General features: G+C 40.4%; 1 protein-coding gene across 2 annotated transcripts in view; it reads right to left on the bottom strand.

The window, feature by feature from the left end:
* Positions 1-1,241: 1,241 nt before the first annotated feature.
* wnt5a (wingless-type MMTV integration site family, member 5a) overlaps positions 1,242-17,393 on the bottom strand; it is a 40,403-nt gene continuing 24,251 nt past the window's right edge. For both annotated transcript variants that reach the window (XM_070895294.1, XM_070895295.1), the window contains one exon: positions 1,242-3,587. In XM_070895294.1, coding sequence (XP_070751395.1) covers positions 3,129-3,587 — 459 coding nt within the window. In that variant the 3' untranslated portion in view covers positions 1,242-3,128. The remainder of the gene's footprint in view (positions 3,588-17,393) is intronic.

Raw genomic sequence — 17,393 nt, 5'->3', positions numbered from 1 at the left:
ATTGTCAAAAAAACGGACGGTTTTGGTAAAAGACGTTGTTTAGGAGCATTAATATGGCCGCTCTGTACTGAACAAAAGTCAGAGTGGCGTTTTTATTGATGAAGTCAGTGCATGAAGTCATGTGTTGGGGCTCTGTTGGAGGAGGGGAAGATTTTAATAGTTATTATAGAAGGAAACATATTCGGTTTGGAGAGATATAAAACACGGTCAAGCGTTCAGCGAACCGAAAGCAGGGATGCTTTAATCTGGACCTCTGTATTTTACCCCTACGGAAGTCCCATTCTGACAGGCAGGTTCTGGGGCTTTGAAATTGCGATAAACCCGAAACAGGAACTGCAAACTGATTTTAGAAGATCTGGTTTGCATTCAAATTGATGCCGATGGATATTTCCAGACCAGATACAACATTTTCCTTCAAAGTGCCGGCAGATCAAACTGCTAATACAAGAAATAAAGCTGACAAAGTAAACTGGAAATATTTGAGCTAAAAGACGGGTTGCGACGGCCAATAAAGGAAGACCCCGGCTAGTTCAGATTTATAGCTCAGGGTGTTTTAGAACATATGGGATTGCTTTTGGCCGTCTTACTTTCGGTTAATACCAAGTTCCAGTAAGACGAGCAAAATGTCCTCATTTAGCAAGGTTTGGAAACAGATGGAGTGAATGGCGTGCGAATGGAGAGCCTGCACCCCCTGAGCCGCTGTATTTTGGAGCATCGGGACATGAATTAAGATTTTAATGTAACAGGGTTATCCTTCCTTCGGTTAATGTCTTCCTGTCTTCAAATTAATGAGGGGGAAGCAACTCTCAAATTCAACTACAAAGGATTTGAAACGCGTTCCGTTTCTTCCTTCAAAGTGATAGAGGGCAGTAAAAAAAAATCTAGTGCGATTCCTCAGAAGGCCTTGTCAAAACTCACTGATGTCTGTACTTGGATCCTCCAGAAAACGATAGAAAACGTCTCCCCGCCGCTGGTCTAACTTGCTAAATAATGAAGCCTGGTAACACCAGGGCCTTCAACGGATGGTACTTCCAGCCAATAAGAGAAGGAAATTATCTCCCCCTTATGCCTCGAGTCTTAAATCAAAAATTTCACTGGAGATGCCGACTTAAAATAATACGATTAAAAAACGTATACCTCAATTTAAGATCAATTCGTGGTTCAAACAGTTAACATAAACGTTGACTTACTGAATGCACTTTCTGGAACAAACACAATCTTGATGTACAAATAATAACACATTTCCAACTATAGCAGTTTTATTTTCAACATTGAAAATAACTCTCCTTATAAATAGCCATTAAACATTAAGGGGTGGTATAAGGATTAAGGTTACTCAATGAACCCTGGTCAAGTACGGTTCCATAGTCAGACCACCAAAAGTATACAACACTATACACTAGATTAAAGTTATCCACGGTTAAATTAATTGCAATGACATTTTTTTACTGGCCTGGGTTATATCTATTTTTGCAACATTGTACCGTATACTAAAAAAAAGATCCACTTTAAAATGTAAAACACTTAAGACATGTCAAATGCGTTGCTATAATGAAATCCTGCCAGAAACGTGAGTTGGTGCAGTACCACAGAGACAAATATTGCCCTATTCAAAAAACCACCAAGTGTAGTTGTCATATTTCCCGTGTATGCAAGTTTCTGTGTGCGACATTAAACGTCTCGTGTTTCTTTGGAACAAACGCAATACAAATTATAAACCAATTCAAACCCAAAATGTGCCCCAAACGATTTAATAAATGGGAATGGTATGGTGCACAAGTGCTGTTTGTAACAATTTTACAACATATGTCAGTGCAACATTCCGATGGAACTGAATGCCCCCAAACTGTCTGGGGTTGGGGAAAAAAACACATCCTACAAACATTAGCAATGCCCACTGTGCGCGACATTTCCACGGATTAAAAAAAGGAACCAATTGAAAGTGTTAGATGACGACTAATACAGCAAATCCGTTAAAATGCAGAAAGGTGGACCACCCTACTCTAGATATAACTTGTAAATAAATACAATTTAAATCGCTGATTGTAGACGTATATACAAAGTTGGAATATTAGACACCAAATAAACCTTAGTTTGCCCGTACTATATAGTTTACCATCCCAGCAAGTCCTCCCGTGTTCGACCTGCAGTTATATATCTATTATTTTGGAAACTAAAATATTGCAATTAAGGATGATCTCTAGATTACTGTCCATCTGTGCTGCAGCTCTCTCAATCTCTTCATTGATGGTGGAGATTCGTTGGTTCAAATACACAGAAACCAGATTGCCACCACAGCCAATATTTTCCGCAAAATAAATACATGACAAGCGATGAATTAAACCATGCTTTTAAATATTAGAAAGCGACATAGAAGTGGATTTCTCCGTCAGATGACGTGAATCCGGGGCATTTTCTGTAAGTTTAAGTCCCAGAGCGGCGAATGGGCGATTGTTAGCAAGGTTGGCTTTTTGCGTGCGTTCGTGAATTTTCTGAAATATATCTTAATAAATTGTCACATTTATATATTTTTTATAATCAATTCACTTTCCAGGATGTTGGATTGACCTCGTTTTCCTTAAAGAGCGAGTCAGTTAAGAGCGTTCAGTCGGGTCTTTTCTGTACCCATAACAAAAAAAGGGTGCTCAGTCATTTATCCTTCAAACTAGTCAATGGCAGTCATTTCATTTGTGCAGTCTGGGCTTGGTTACAGACGGGGTCGGGGTGGCTGGATAACCCTCAACTTTTTCCCATCGGTCTGCCCGTGAAGGAGATGGAGGCGAGGCCTTCCTGTGAGTGCAGTCATTGCACAGTGTATATGAAACAGTGCCCTAAATGTTGTTCGTACTCTGTGGGTGCCTATAAGTTTCAGGTCACCCAACCGACCTCTATTACTGCTTTGTACTTCCATATCAGTCAGTGTTTAGCGTTAAGTCTACTTTGATGGGTCTGCGATAGGGTTAGAGTCCACGTGGTATTAAAGTTTTGCTTTTGGTTTGATCAGTTTACTTTCGGTTAGCTCAAGTATTGAGAGGCAATTCGAGTATTGCAGCTAAGGAGTTGTCTCTAAGTTCTCAGGGCTCTCTCTCTCTCTCTGTAGCTGCAGTTTTTGAGGGGGAGGGAGGGGGTTATTTGCAGACGAACTGATCGACCACCTCGGTGCACTTTTTGCACTTGACATAGCAGCACCAGTGAAACTTGCAGTGGCAGCGCTCGGTGCGGACCGTCTTGAACTGGTCGTAGCCCCTGCCGCAGCACATGAGCGCGCAGCCGTCCATGCCCTCCGACGTCTTGTTGCAGAGGCGGCTCTGGGTGCCCAGGGAGCCGGTGCTTTCATTGCGGACGCAGTAGTCGGGGCTCTGGTCGACGTACACCAGGTCCAGGGTGGTGGGCGGGTTGAAGCGGCTGTTGACCTGCACCAGTTTGCCGCGCCCGTTCAGTTTCATGGCGGTGGCGCTGTCGTATTTCTCCTTCAGCGCGTCCCCCACCTTCCGGAAATCGGCCAGCTGCAACCAGCAAGTCTTCAGGCTGCAAGAGCCCGACACCCCGTGACATTTGCAGGCCACATCCGCCAGGTTATACACCGTCTGCAAGAAACGCATGAAGAACCTTGTTAACAGGGACATCGACCAATATCCATTATAAGCCCACTGATTCCCACAGCCACCTCGCCTACACCTCCTCTGACCCGCTCCCTGTAAGGACTCTATTCCATTCCAGTTTCTCCCTCTCCGTCTTCTGACCATGCCACCTTCCAGACCAGTGCTTCCGATATGTCTTCCCTTTTTTTATCAAATGAGGATTCCCCTCTACCGTGGTTGAAATGCCCCTCGACAGTGGCCCCACAACCGTTTCATTTCCATTTTCCACACTTCTGCACATACCCCTTCACCTCCCTCCCAGAACCACAATAGGGTTCCCATTGTCCTCACCTTCCACCCCACTAGTCTCCACGTTCAACACAGATCATCCACTGCTATTTCAGCCACCCCCAGCATAATCCCACCACCAAACACATCTTCCTCTCCCACCATTCCAAAGGGACCGTTCCCTCCGCAACACCCTGGTCAACTCCTTAATCACCCCGAACACCCCCTCCCCTTACCACGGTCCAGGGCCCCAAACACTCCTTCCAGGTGAAAAAGTGATTTACTTGTACTTCTTGTAATTTACTATACAATATTCGCCGCTCACAATGTAGTCTCCTCGACATTGGAGAGACCAAATGCAGATTGGGTGAGCGCTTTGCAGATCCCCTTCGTTCAGTCCACAAGCGTGACCCTGAGCTTCCAGTCGCCTGTCACCTTAATTCTCCACGCCATTCCCACTCTAATCTCTCTGTCTTCAGCCTCCTACACTGTGTCTAATGAAGCTCAACATAAGCTCGACGAACAGCACCTCATCTTTCAATTAGGCACTTTACAGTCTTCCGGACTCAACATCGAGTTCAACAATTTCAGGTCATAACCTCTGCCCCATTTTTTCAGACAGCAGCTGATGATGATTCTGCTATTCCCATTTGCACCTCTTCTAGACTCATTGTTTGTTCCTTTGTTTGTCCCATTACCATCTCCTTTTGCCTTTCACCATCATCCCTTTTGTCCTTTAATCACTCCTGCCTTCCACTCTATCACAGACCTTCCCTTTTGCTCTTTCCTCCTCTGCCCCCTGTCCCTGCCTCTATACTTGCTTAAAACCTGTTATATAACTAATTCCTTTTCTGACAAAAGGTCATCGACCTGAAACATTAACTCTGTTTCTCTCGCCACAGAAGCTGCCTGACCTGCTGAGTATTTCCAACAATTTCTGTTTATATTTCAGATTTCCAGCATCTGCAGTGTTTTGCTTTTGTGTTTTTGTGTTTTTAAGAAAAGACTAGCTCAGGAAACAGTTAATTTTAGCTGCTTCGCAACTGGGCGAAAGTGACATGTCTGTCCAGATCCCCAACCCTAGATTCTCTCACACCCCCAGCCCTAGACTCTCTGTCACCCTGAGCCCTACAGACTCTCTCAGCACCGCCTGTTCATCAGTTCATTCCATGAACAAAATTACTTCCCACCTGTCCTTTCAAAACAATTCAAAATCCCTGAATGCAAGAGAGTTATGCATGTACATTGCTCTCTGATGGCTGCAACCCGTTCCCTACAGCTAGCCCTCTCCAAATGGTCATGCAGTATAAAGACTTGCCTTACACTGTCACTGTACAAATTGTGTTCAATTTCTGAGAGGGTTAGAAAGAAATTCAAACTAGAGGCAAGATCGAATGCAGAAACCGCATCCAACCAGGTACGGTGAAAACAGGGCAGCATTTTGTCAGGCAATTAATGTGGATGTTTGCAGTTAAAGAGATGTTGTTACCTCACCGTACCGTTAATCTCACACCCCAGCCCAACAGACTCTCTGACATTGGTTACAGGTATATGAAATTCCTCGTCAAAACACTTAATTAAAACTCTACAATACCAACCACCATAAGAGTCACACTGTCATATGTTTTATTTGTGCCCCAATACTTAGCTCTGTCTCAATGTTTAATACCCCAATCATTCTTCACCATAAGCAAAAACTGATCAGAATTTAAATATACACTTATTTAGTACGATAATACAGCTTCTTTGTTTTTATAAATGCTTTGATTAATATTCTAGATACTTGAGTGAATGTGTTAAGTAATTGTGACATAATTAGTACTGTAGATGTGAAACAGTTCATGGTACAAACTACAAATATTTTCTCCCAGATAACAATGCACAATCTTCAAATCTAAATGGAAGACAATCTATGAATACCACTAAGCTTTTCAAATGAAAAATTATTCAATCAATGCATCTACTGGCTCTCCCTACAGATCCTCAAAGTATATTAAGACTTAGTCCAAATCTATTTTGGTTAGGTCATTCATTTCTGCAACATGAACGATGATTCAAATAGGACCAAGTTTGAGGATTACCTAAAGGCATTACTGTCAACAGCATTTGCAAATATAGGCAGTTTGGAGTCTGGATAGGATCAAAGACTCCCATTTTCATGGTCTTGCAATCTGTCTTAAGATTGTACATCCGTTTTGGGGCAATAAAACAAGCAAGGTATTCTATGCATCTAAATACTTGTCAAATTATGCGAAATAGCACCATTGAACAAGCACGCAAATGCTCGGAACTGGTTCTGTGTTAATCCCATGGCCGCCTTGCATTATCACATTTTTCTGTGAAATTTACCTCCAACAGGCTTACAGGGAAAGCAGTGCCAAGACATGAGCAAACACAATAACAGAGGGAGCAACATAGAGATGTCATTTAAGTTTTGTTTCCAGAGGCCTGATCATCTGACCAGTCAGTGGCAAACTCTTAAGGGAACTGCAATGGCACTCCATCCAGAGATGGCAGAGTGCACCAGAGTAGGGTTGTTTTTAGGTTGACAACAATACTGCCTCAAGCATCAGTGCAAACACAACTACAGCGAGTGGCAGCTGGAATAAATGGCTGAACAACTAACTGCCTCTACATAGTGAGTGAAGCAGGTTTGTTCCCACTGACCCATATGGACCTTGCTCAACCTTTCCCAGCCAATGTGAAAAGTACTTGCAAAAAACACAATGTTGTTGTTCAAGCAACAACTCAAAACAATTATACATAAACAATTATGTAGGTTTATTTTTTTTAAACTCTGTAATATAAATAAGATGAATTCTTTGATCAATTTTCATAACTAAGTTCCCATGGAACTATTTGGTGAGCAGAGAATTCTGCTGGTGTTCTGGACAACATATCTCTCACAATCAATGCCATCAAAAAACAGATTGTCTAATTTACAGATTATGGGATCTGGCTATGCGCAAAATGGCTGTCATGTTTACTATGACTACACTTCGAAAGTAATTTATCTGTCATGAAATGCTTTGCAGCTTCATAAGGGACATGCTAAGGTGCTATATTAATGCAAATTCTTTCAACATCAAAGGGAATATGAGTCAGCACTGGAGAACCACTTCAGCAAGCAGTTCTCGATTAGAAATAAGAACATAAGAAATAGGAGCAGGAGTAGGCCATATGGCCCCTCGAGCCTGCTCCACCATTTAATATGATCATGGTTGATCCAATCATGGACTGAGGTCCACTTCCCTGCTCGCTCTCCATAATCCTTTATTCCCTTCTATTTTAAGAAACTGTCTATTTCTGTCTTAAATTTATTCAATGTCCCAACTTCCACAGCTCTCTGAGGGCAGCAAATTCCACAGATCCACAACCCTCTGAGAGAAGAAATGTCTCCTCATCTCAGTTTTAAATGGGCGGCCCCTTATTCTAAGATTATGCCCTCTAGTTCTAGTCTCCCCTATCAGTGGAAACATCCTCTCTGTATCTACCTTGTCTAATCCCCTCATAATCTTATATGTTTCGATAAGATCACCTCTCATTCTTCTGAATTCCAATGAGTAGAGGACCAACCTACTCAACCTTTCCTCATAAGTCAACCCTTCATCTCTGAAATCAACCTTGTGAATCTTCTCTGAACTGCCTCTAAAGCAAGTATATCCTTTCATTAATATGGAAACCAAAACTGCACACAGTATTCCAGGTGTGGCCTCGCCAATACCCTGTACAGCTGTAGCAAGACTTCCCTGCTTTTATATTCCAACCCCTTTGCAATAAAGGCCAAGATACCATTGGCCTTCCTGATCACTTGCTGTACCTCCATACTAACCTTTTGTGTTTCATGCACAAGTACCCCCAGGTCCCACTGTACTGCAGCACTTTGCAATCTTTCTCCATTTAAATAATAACTTGCTCTTTGATTTTTTTCTGCCAAAGTGCATGACCTCACACTTTCCAACATTATACTCCATCTGCCAAATTTTTGCCCACTCACTTAGCCTGTCTATGTCCTTTTGCACATTTTTTGTGTTCTTCTCACATTGCTTTTCCTCCCATCTTTGTATCATCGGCAAACTTGGCTACGTTTGGGCCATAAAGTTTTAGAATCTACTGGATTAAAACATTTCCTGAAAATAAAGTTAGTTGTACCTTGATAATTGCATTTTCTTGCAACTCATTAAGAAAACATGGTTTTGAATAGCAATCTAGCTGTAATCCTCCTGGATGGAACACATAACATTACAGTTCAAATGATGATTTACAGTGCAGCCCTACTGGGATCACTTCTGCTTTTAGCCAGATCAGCTGGTGCAGGAGTCGAATATAACTTCAGAACCAAACTTGTACAAATTAAGGGAATAGTTAAACTTCACTCTTGTTTTCTGTACTTTCGTATATGTTCTGCATGGCTGTAGTACATGCACTAGTATACACCAGAAACTAAGCTCAGGAAGACAATGATATGTCCAGTAACAAAGAGTACACATTTTTACTTGAATATTTTGTACTCAGGTTATGTGAAGGTGCAAAAATATAACATCTATGGGAAAACAGAAAACTATGGGAAGTGCTCTTAATCAGCATTAAAATAGGAAGTTCCATTTATCCAGTATTTCTTTGAGAAAATATAATATTAAGATGTTTACTGAATACATCAAATATCATGTCTTTCAGTTTTATGATGCCTAACCTGCAATACTGTGGGTTGAATTTCCACAGGGGTTATCTCGCTTGTCCACTGTAACTTTGGTGGATGGTCCGTGGAAACACCGGAATGACAGTTTTTCCAGGGTTTCCGCAATTCTTTGCCCCAAGTTATGGCGGATGAGCAAGAGGAACCTTTTATGTTTAATTATTTTAACTACTTTAATTACATTAGGCTGAACCAAAATACTGTTGCCATAGAATGGACATATCTAAGCTTGAATCGTTCCAAGTTACAATGGAAAGAACAATATGCAGAATTTAACTCTTCATTCAGTATCTAAATGTTAAACAGTGATGGTGGCAGGCAACACTCCAGACACAATCCTTATGATGCTGGGCTTGATAAGCCAGCACTTCATCTCTGTTGGTATCAGTTTTGACTGTTTTTTGGAATGTTCATGGTGTTGTAGCTTCTGAGAAAGTGACAATATTACACATTGAACAAACTGTAAGAAATCACTCAAACCTGCACAGCTGTAAAGGTTGTAGAGTCTGCTCCTTTCTGCGACCCCCAAACAAACAAACTGTATTTTTATATCATCTTATTATCAATTTTTTAGAGTATAAATACACACAACACATAAGATTAGCTGCTCTATGTTATGCTAAAGTTATGTTTGTCTCCTGCACCAGCTGATTTGGCTAAAAGCAGAAGTGACCCTAGTAGGACTACACTGTAAATCATCTGTTAAGTCTATAATTCTTCCCTTTATGTGTGGTTCATTTCAAAATGATATATTATTCTCAAAATGGGAAAAGAAAATTACAAAGGAACACAGAGTAAGTGAGTGGACAAGCTATGGCAGATGGAATGCAATGTGGGGTCAGATCCGAGAAAGACAAATCAGAATATTTGCTTAAGGATCACAAAATAGGATCTGTGGAGGAGCAAAGGGATTTGTTGTCCATATACACAAATCACTAAAAGCTAGTGCACATTTATAAAAAGGCTAATGAAATGTTAGCCTTTATCGCAAGGGGAATATAGAAGTGAGGAAGTGATGCTTCAGTTGTACAGCACCCTGGTCAGACTCTATCTTGAGTACCGATTTTGGTTTTGATCAGCAAACTTCAACAAGGATATATTGGGCCAGATTTTGCTCAATTTTGTAGCATACCCCCATTGGTTAGACCTGTTTGGGCACATCTTACATTTTTAAATTTTTTTCCCCCACAGAGTACAAGCTGATAATGGCACAGTGAGGGAACCAAGGCATCTGGGAGCTTGGTGAACAACAGGAAAAACACTACATCTCCTTAACCAATCAGATTTAAGGATCGAGAAATAAACAGAGTAAGCACTGAGAAGGAGGATGGATAGAGTGGGTGAATTCAATGTCAAATCAGGTGCAGAAAGAGAAATAAAGTGAGGAAAAGAAAGATCGGATTAAGAGAGAGAAAAATGAGACAGAAAGGAAAAGTAAGAAAAAAACTGAAAGTTGATCATTTAAAAATCTTCTAAACCAATTCACAACCTGAAGGAATGAGACTCCACACTTATAACTGTTTAGTTTCTTGGCAAGAGAAATTGATTGGCAATCATTAACAATTATCACTCTATTAAAAGGGAACTTTGCTATTAATTACTAGACGTAACTTTCTGTGACAAGTTTTATATGCAATTAATGTGCAAATGCAATAACTTTACTGAGACATGGCTGACAGTCAGGACTGGGAACTAAATATACCAGGTGAAAAGGTCAACAGAAAAGATAAGGACAATGGCAGAAGGGGAGGAGTAGCCTTAGTGATTAAGGATGAAACCACTTCAATGATAAGAGAGGATATAACAAGAGGTAAGCAGACAGTGGAGACTTTATGGGGAGAATTAAGAAATGGAAAAGGATTTAAGACTGTAGTGGGAGTTGTGTATAGGCCCCCTGGTAGCAGCTGTAAAGTGTTAGAATGTATAAATGCAGAAATTTGGCAAGTATGTAGCAAAGACAGAGTGCTTTTAATGGGGGATTAGCTCATGCCAGAAATATAGTGAATTTCTTGAATGTGTCCAGGATAGTTTTCTGTAACAATATGTCCCAGAACCAACAAGGGGGCAGGCCATATTAGATTTAGTAATGAGTAATGAGCCAGGTTTAGTTAACAGCGCCTAACCTTGCATGAACATTTATCTAATGCCGATCATATGATCGAGTTCAACATAGTGTTTGAAAGGGAGAAATGTGAAACAGCTACCAAGATTCTAGATTTAGGTAAGGCTGACTTCAACGTGACGAGACTGTTCACACTAAACTGGGTAAATCTGTTAATGGGTAAAATAGCGGAAGATCAGTGTGAGGTGCTCAAAAAATGTAATGTGATACAGAACCAGATTATGTCCCTGAGGAGCAAGAGCTCTACTTGCCAAAAAACAGCCACGGACAACTAAAGATGTAAGGGACAACATAAAATTAAAGAAAAAGCACATGAAAATGCAAAAACTAGCACAGATCCTAGTGAGAAACAAAGAACAACAAAAGGTGACAAAACAGATAGGAAGAGCTACAAAAAGGGAGTATGAAAAGAAACTTGAAAGGCATATCAACACAATACATTTTTATAATTATATTAGGAAAAAGAGGGTGATCAAGAGCAATGTGAGCCCCTTGAAAACTGATAATGGTGATATTGTAAATGAAAATAAAGAACTGGCGGACATATTGAATAATTACTTTGCATCAGTATTTACAGTTAGAGGAAGAGGATAGCATGCTAGACTTCCCAAGGAAACTAATATTGAATCAGAGATGGGGACTCACCAAAATTAACATTAGTAAAATAACAGTAATGAAGAAAATAATGGCACTAAAGATTAATAAATCCCCAGGACCAGATGGTTTCCATCCCAGGGTTTTAAACGATGTCGGTGAGAACATTGCAGATACCCTAACCATAATCTTCCAAAGTTTTCTCAATTTGGGAACCGTTTTTTTATATTGGAAAATTGTGCATCATTCCATTATTTAAGAATGGTAAGAGATGGAAACCAGGGAATTATAGACCAGCCAGTCTAACATCTGTGGTCGGGAAATTACTAGAGTCTATAATTAAGGATAGGGTGACTGAACACCTTGACATTTTTCGGCTGATCTGAGAGAGTTAGCATGGATTTGAAAAGTGTAGGTCATGCCCGACGAAACTGATCGAATTTTTTGAAAAGGTGACTAAAGTCATGGACAGGGGAATGTCTATGGATGTTATTTATATTGACTTCCTGAAAGCATTTGATAAATCCCTCACAAGAGACTATTAGCTAAAGTTGAAGCTCATGGAATTGAAGGCAAATTATTGACCTGGTTAGGAAATTGGCTGAGCGGGATAATAGGCAGGTACTCAAATTGACAGGATGTGACTAGTGGTGACCCACAATGATCTGTTTTGTGGCCTCAACTATTTAACATCTTAGTTAATGACTTAGATGATGGGATAGAAAGCCAGATACGCAAATTTGACGCTGACATAAATATATGTGGCATTATAAGTAGCATAGTTGCAAGCATAAAATTACAGTTATTAATAGATTAAGCGAAAGGGCAAAACTGTGGCAAACGGATTTCAATGAGGGCAAATGTGAGGTCATCCACTTTGGACCTAAAAGGGATAGATCAGAGTACTTTCTAAATGGTGAAAAGCTGAAAACAGTAGCGGTCCAAAGAGACTTGAGGGTCCATGTAGATAGATCATTAAATATCATGAACAGAAAATAATCAAAAAGGCTAATGGAATGCTGGCCTTTATATCTAGAGGACTAAAATACAAGGGGACAGAAGTTATACTACAGCTACACAAAGCCCTGGTTAGACCACACCTGGTGTACTGTGAGCAATTCTGGGCACCAGACATTAGGAAGGATATATTGGCCCTGGAGGGAGCGCAGCATAGGTTTACCAGAATGATATCTGGACTCCAAGGGTTAAATTACAAGGAAAGATTACACAAACTAGGGTTTTATTCCCTGGAATTTAGATGGTTAAGGGGTTATTTGATCACAGTTTTCAAGATATTAAGGAGAACACAGGATAGATAGAGAGAAACTATTTCCGCTAGTTGGGCATTCTGGGACTAGGAGGCATAGTCGAAAAATGAGAGCCAGGCCTTTCAGGAGTGAAGTTAAAAAACACTTCTACATGCAAAGGGTGGTAGAAGTTTGGATCTCTCTTCTGCAAACGGAAATTCATGTGAGTTCAATTGTTAATTTTAAATCTGCAATTTAAATGGAGAAAAATTGCAAAGTGCTGCAGTACAGGGGACCTGGGGGCCCTTGTGCATGAAACACAAAAAAAGTTAGTATGCAGGTACAGCAAGTAATCAGGAAGGCAAATGGAATCCTAGCCTTTATTGCATGGGGGACAGAGTATAAAAGCAGAGAAGTCCTGCTACAATTGTACAGGATATTGGTGAGGCCACACCTAGAGTACTGCATACAGTTTTGGTCTCCTTAACACCTTAACCGTCTAAATTTGGTATTTAAGGAAGGATATACTTGCATTGGAGGCTGTTCAGAGAAGGTTCACTATGTGGATTCCGGAGATGAGGGGGTTGACTTATGAAGATAGGTTGAGTAGGTTGGGCCTATACTCTGGAGTTCAGAAGAATGAGAGGTGATCTTATCAAAACATATAAGGTAATGAGGGGGCTCGACAAGGGAGATGCAGAGAGGATATTTTCACTCATAGGGGACACTAAAACTAGGAGGCATAGTCTCAGAATAAAGGGCCGCCCATTTAACACTGAGATGAGGAGGAATTTCTTCTCTCAGAGGGTTGCAAATTTGTGGAATTCCCCTGCCCCAGAGAGCTGTGGAGGCTGGGTCATTGAATATATTTAAGACGGAGATAGACAGATTTTTGAGCGATAAAGGAATAAAGGATTATGGGGAGCGGGCAGGGAAGTGGAGCAGAGTCTATGATCGGATCAGCCATGATCTTATTAAATGGTGGAGCAGGCTCAAGGGGCCAAATGGTCTACTCCTGCTCCTATTTCTTTTGTTCATATGTTCTTATGATAGATTGATATTAGCCAAAGGTATTAAGGGATAGGGAGCAAAGGCGGGTATCTGGAGTTAGGTCACAGATCAGCCATGATCTCATTGAATGGCGGAACAGGCTCGAGAGGCTAAGTGGCCTCCTGTTCCTATGTTCCTAACTTCATGAAAACCATGTTGGAGATGCTGTTTTTGTGAAGCTAACAGAGAAGCGGCGCAAATTGGCCAGTAACTTGTGACAATTCACAATTCACGGGGTATCTCTTCCTCACTATAATTTGCTGGCTGGTTTGCAATTTAAAAATGATGTATGTCGTTCATATGCCATCATTTTTTTCAGCAAAATCTGGCCCATTGGCCTTGAAGGGGATGCAGTGTAGATTCTCTAGAATGAAAGCAGGGTTTAACGGGTTAAATTATGAGGACTCGTTGCATAAACTTGGTTTGTATTTCCTTGAGCTTTGACAGTTGAATGATGAACTAATCAAAGTTTATTAAATGATAAACAAATTTGATCAGGTTGCAATTGGATGAAGATGAACAAAGCACAAATTTGCTATTATCTATTCTTACCTATTTTAGCAGTGTAACGAAAGATTGTAGAGCAAAGATTAAATTAATCCTTCCTGAACTTCAAATAGATTCTCATCTAGGCATGATAAGCCTGCTGGTATTATGGGCAGACCATGGCCCGGAATTTGTGGTCAGCGACAAAGCAAAGCCATTCGCTGCTGGCCCCAAAGAAAGCTGCCCACAGAGATCTTGTGATCGCTGTGCAATTGTAGTGTAGTGAGAATCCCATAGTGCAAGCTACTGTGATATCAACAATCTGTCTAAGCAGCCAATCACAATGTATAATTTTCACAGACAGGGAACCAGGAGGTAAAGAAGTTGCTTTATTCGAACTTCTTAAAAATATTAGAGGGCAAAACACAGATTGGGGCTCTCACATGGGGAAAAGGTAAACCTGTAATAAATATGAACAAACTTTTATAAAATATAGGCCCAGAATTTGCGATCCCGATCACGGCGTCAGTGTACGCTGTCATAAGCCTTCTGAAAGGCCCCGCAACTTCTGGGTTTCTGCATGCGCTGCGCATTCGCGAAAACCACGGACTTGCGATCAGATCTACCGAACCGACTGGAAAATCACTTTCACTGGCACAGATTTGGACTATTTGCCCAACTACTGCCCAGCAAATGCCCAGAATACTCTTGCATCTGGTAAAAGCTGGCATAGGGCCTGCTTTCACTAGTGTTAGGGTTAATATAAATCATAACTTTAAATTTTTTAAATAAAAATGAATGACAAACACTTAAAATTAGTTCATGAAAAAAATGACCTGGATTAAAATGTTTACAATTATTTTTTGACAAATTAAATTTTTTATTGTACTGGCTATGTTGAAGGGACTTATAATTAAATTTGAAAATCAGAACATTTATTTTTATTGCAGTTGTCTAAATTATTTAATTATCTTAGGATTCCATTAGGCTTTAAGGGGATTCCATTCATAAATTGAATCCTCCTTTCTCATTGGAGCACCTAGCCCATGTGATCTCAGGAATGCTTCTGAACCGCCTGCATTCCTGGGATCTGTGGGCCTTTACGCAGGCATATGCCTGCAGACCCAGGACCTGAACCCACTGTAACTTTGGAGCCAGGAGGTATGTTCGTAGATCTTTTGCGGGTGGGAGGTGTACTCCAGAGGTACGCCTCCGACCACAAATTCAAGGCCATAATTCTTTTAAAAGTTTCTTTAAAATGTTTATTATTATTATAATGGATAAACTTGACACTCACATGGGCTAGGTGCTCCAATGAGAAAGGAGGATTCAATTTATGAATGGAATTAAAATGAGTTTTTCAGGGCCATAACATTTGCTTAGCAGTCAAAACACGGTTAAAAACCCCAGCTGCACATAACCCAACTGGGCATAACTTTTAATGGGGTATTTAACAGTGATATTAGGGTGAGCAGAGGCATGGTGGTAATGTTACTGGACTAGTAATCCAGAAACCTGCACTAATAATCCAGAGACAAGAGTTCAAATCCCACCATGATGGGTGGGGAATTTAAATTCAGTTCATTAAATAAATCTGGAATAAAAGGCTATCAGTAACTGTGACCATGAAACTACCGGATTGTTGTTAAAATCCATCTGGTTCACTAATGTCCTTTAGGGAAGGCAAACCTGCTGTCCTTACCCGGTCTGGCCTATATGTGACTCCAGACCCACAGCAATGTGGTTGACTCTTAACTACCCTCTGAAATGGCCTAGCAAACCACTCAAAGGCAATTAGGGATGGGCAATAAATGCTGGCCTTGCCAGCAATGCTCACATCCCGTGAACGAATGTAAAAAAAATTACAGCAGAAAAGCCCAAGTTTTTGTCAGTTTCCCTGATTTCACAGATTACACTGATTGCCAGCTGGCATGGGGAGAGGGTGTTCACAGCGCAGCCAGTGTCGGAGCAGTGAATGACTAACCACAGCTTCAGGATTTCCACCTTTAGATACGCATGCGCTAAATCCTGAAGTTGCGGTCAGTTTCAAAGGTGTAATAACTGTGAACGCTGTTAGTTTGCTGTTATCACCCACTGCAAATTCCGGGCCCATAATCTTGCCCTTCTAACATAAAAATTCAACGGTCGACCTGGCTGTGTCTATGATGCAACCATGTCAGCCTTAACTTACGCTACTCATTAGGCTTCAAAGGCTTTTTTCAGGGACATTTTTCCAAATATAGGCCCCAATTCTAAAACTTAGAGATCCAGGAGAAAGAAAACAATAGATAAGGAAAGTATTGAGGTTAAAAACAATTAAATGTAATATGATGGTTAGACAATAAAAAAGAACGTGAGAAAAGCAAAGACACTGAGCAGATGTTATTAAAATGTTTAAATATTTATTTCATTTGTCCAAAGTCCAATAAAACTATTTTTCAGATTCAAGTGTCAGTGAGTGAACTTAAAACATTCTTTTAAAATGGCTGGCCTCTGAAGACTGGAATGTCCTTGGATCTACTGACAATTTAAAGGTTAACACTTTAAAAATAACATCTTGCCCAGTTTCTATACTGAACATGGAGCAATTAGTAGCATATAGTTGTGATTTAAACATCTAATCAAGCTGCATTTTTTTTTCTCTTCTGAAGAGAAATGCAGAGCTGCCATCCACACCTTCAAAAAAAGCCCGCAGGCCTCTCTGGGGACACTATTTCTGCTGCTCAACAATCCACCATGAAAAGCTGTGCTTCTGTAAAGATATAACAGAACTTGATCGTTTTTCCAATTCTAAAAGCCCAGACAAGAATTGCAGCATAACTGTCAAATGGGGATAGATAAATGTAAATGGTGATTTAGAAGAGTATTTGAATTTAGTACCTTTTCTTTGAAAGTCCAACACAATTGTTGCAGTTACTAAGCTTGCAAGTTTAATCATTTCCAATGGGTACAAATTATTGCATCTCAAAAAAAAGAACTGCACATATTTGTGTCCTTGTGCTTAGCTAGTTGATGAGATTGGATTCCAATTGCTTGATTTATGAACACTGCAGTACAGCCCTGTGAGTACTACAGAGAATTAAAAAGGAGCAGATTGTTTCCATGCTGGTAGAGTTCACATTTACTGTGCAAATATGGCATCCATTTATCATGAAAAGTTTTATTAAAATACATTTTGTACCCAGATAAACCACATTACTCTGATCAAATGCAGGGTACAGTACTACAATTAATGTATAAACAATGCAATGTCCATGGTGGTGTGTTAATCATTAGAACATCAACCCTGAAAAAAATTCACATTAACAGAGGCCAGATTTATGCAATTA

The sequence above is a fragment of the Pristiophorus japonicus genome, chromosome 12, assembly GCF_044704955.1.
Source record: "Pristiophorus japonicus isolate sPriJap1 chromosome 12, sPriJap1.hap1, whole genome shotgun sequence".
In the NCBI taxonomy this organism is placed as follows: Eukaryota; Metazoa; Chordata; class Chondrichthyes; family Pristiophoridae; genus Pristiophorus; species Pristiophorus japonicus.
Note: the sequence above shows the minus strand (reverse complement) of the source record. Positions and strands in the feature narration are given on the sequence as shown.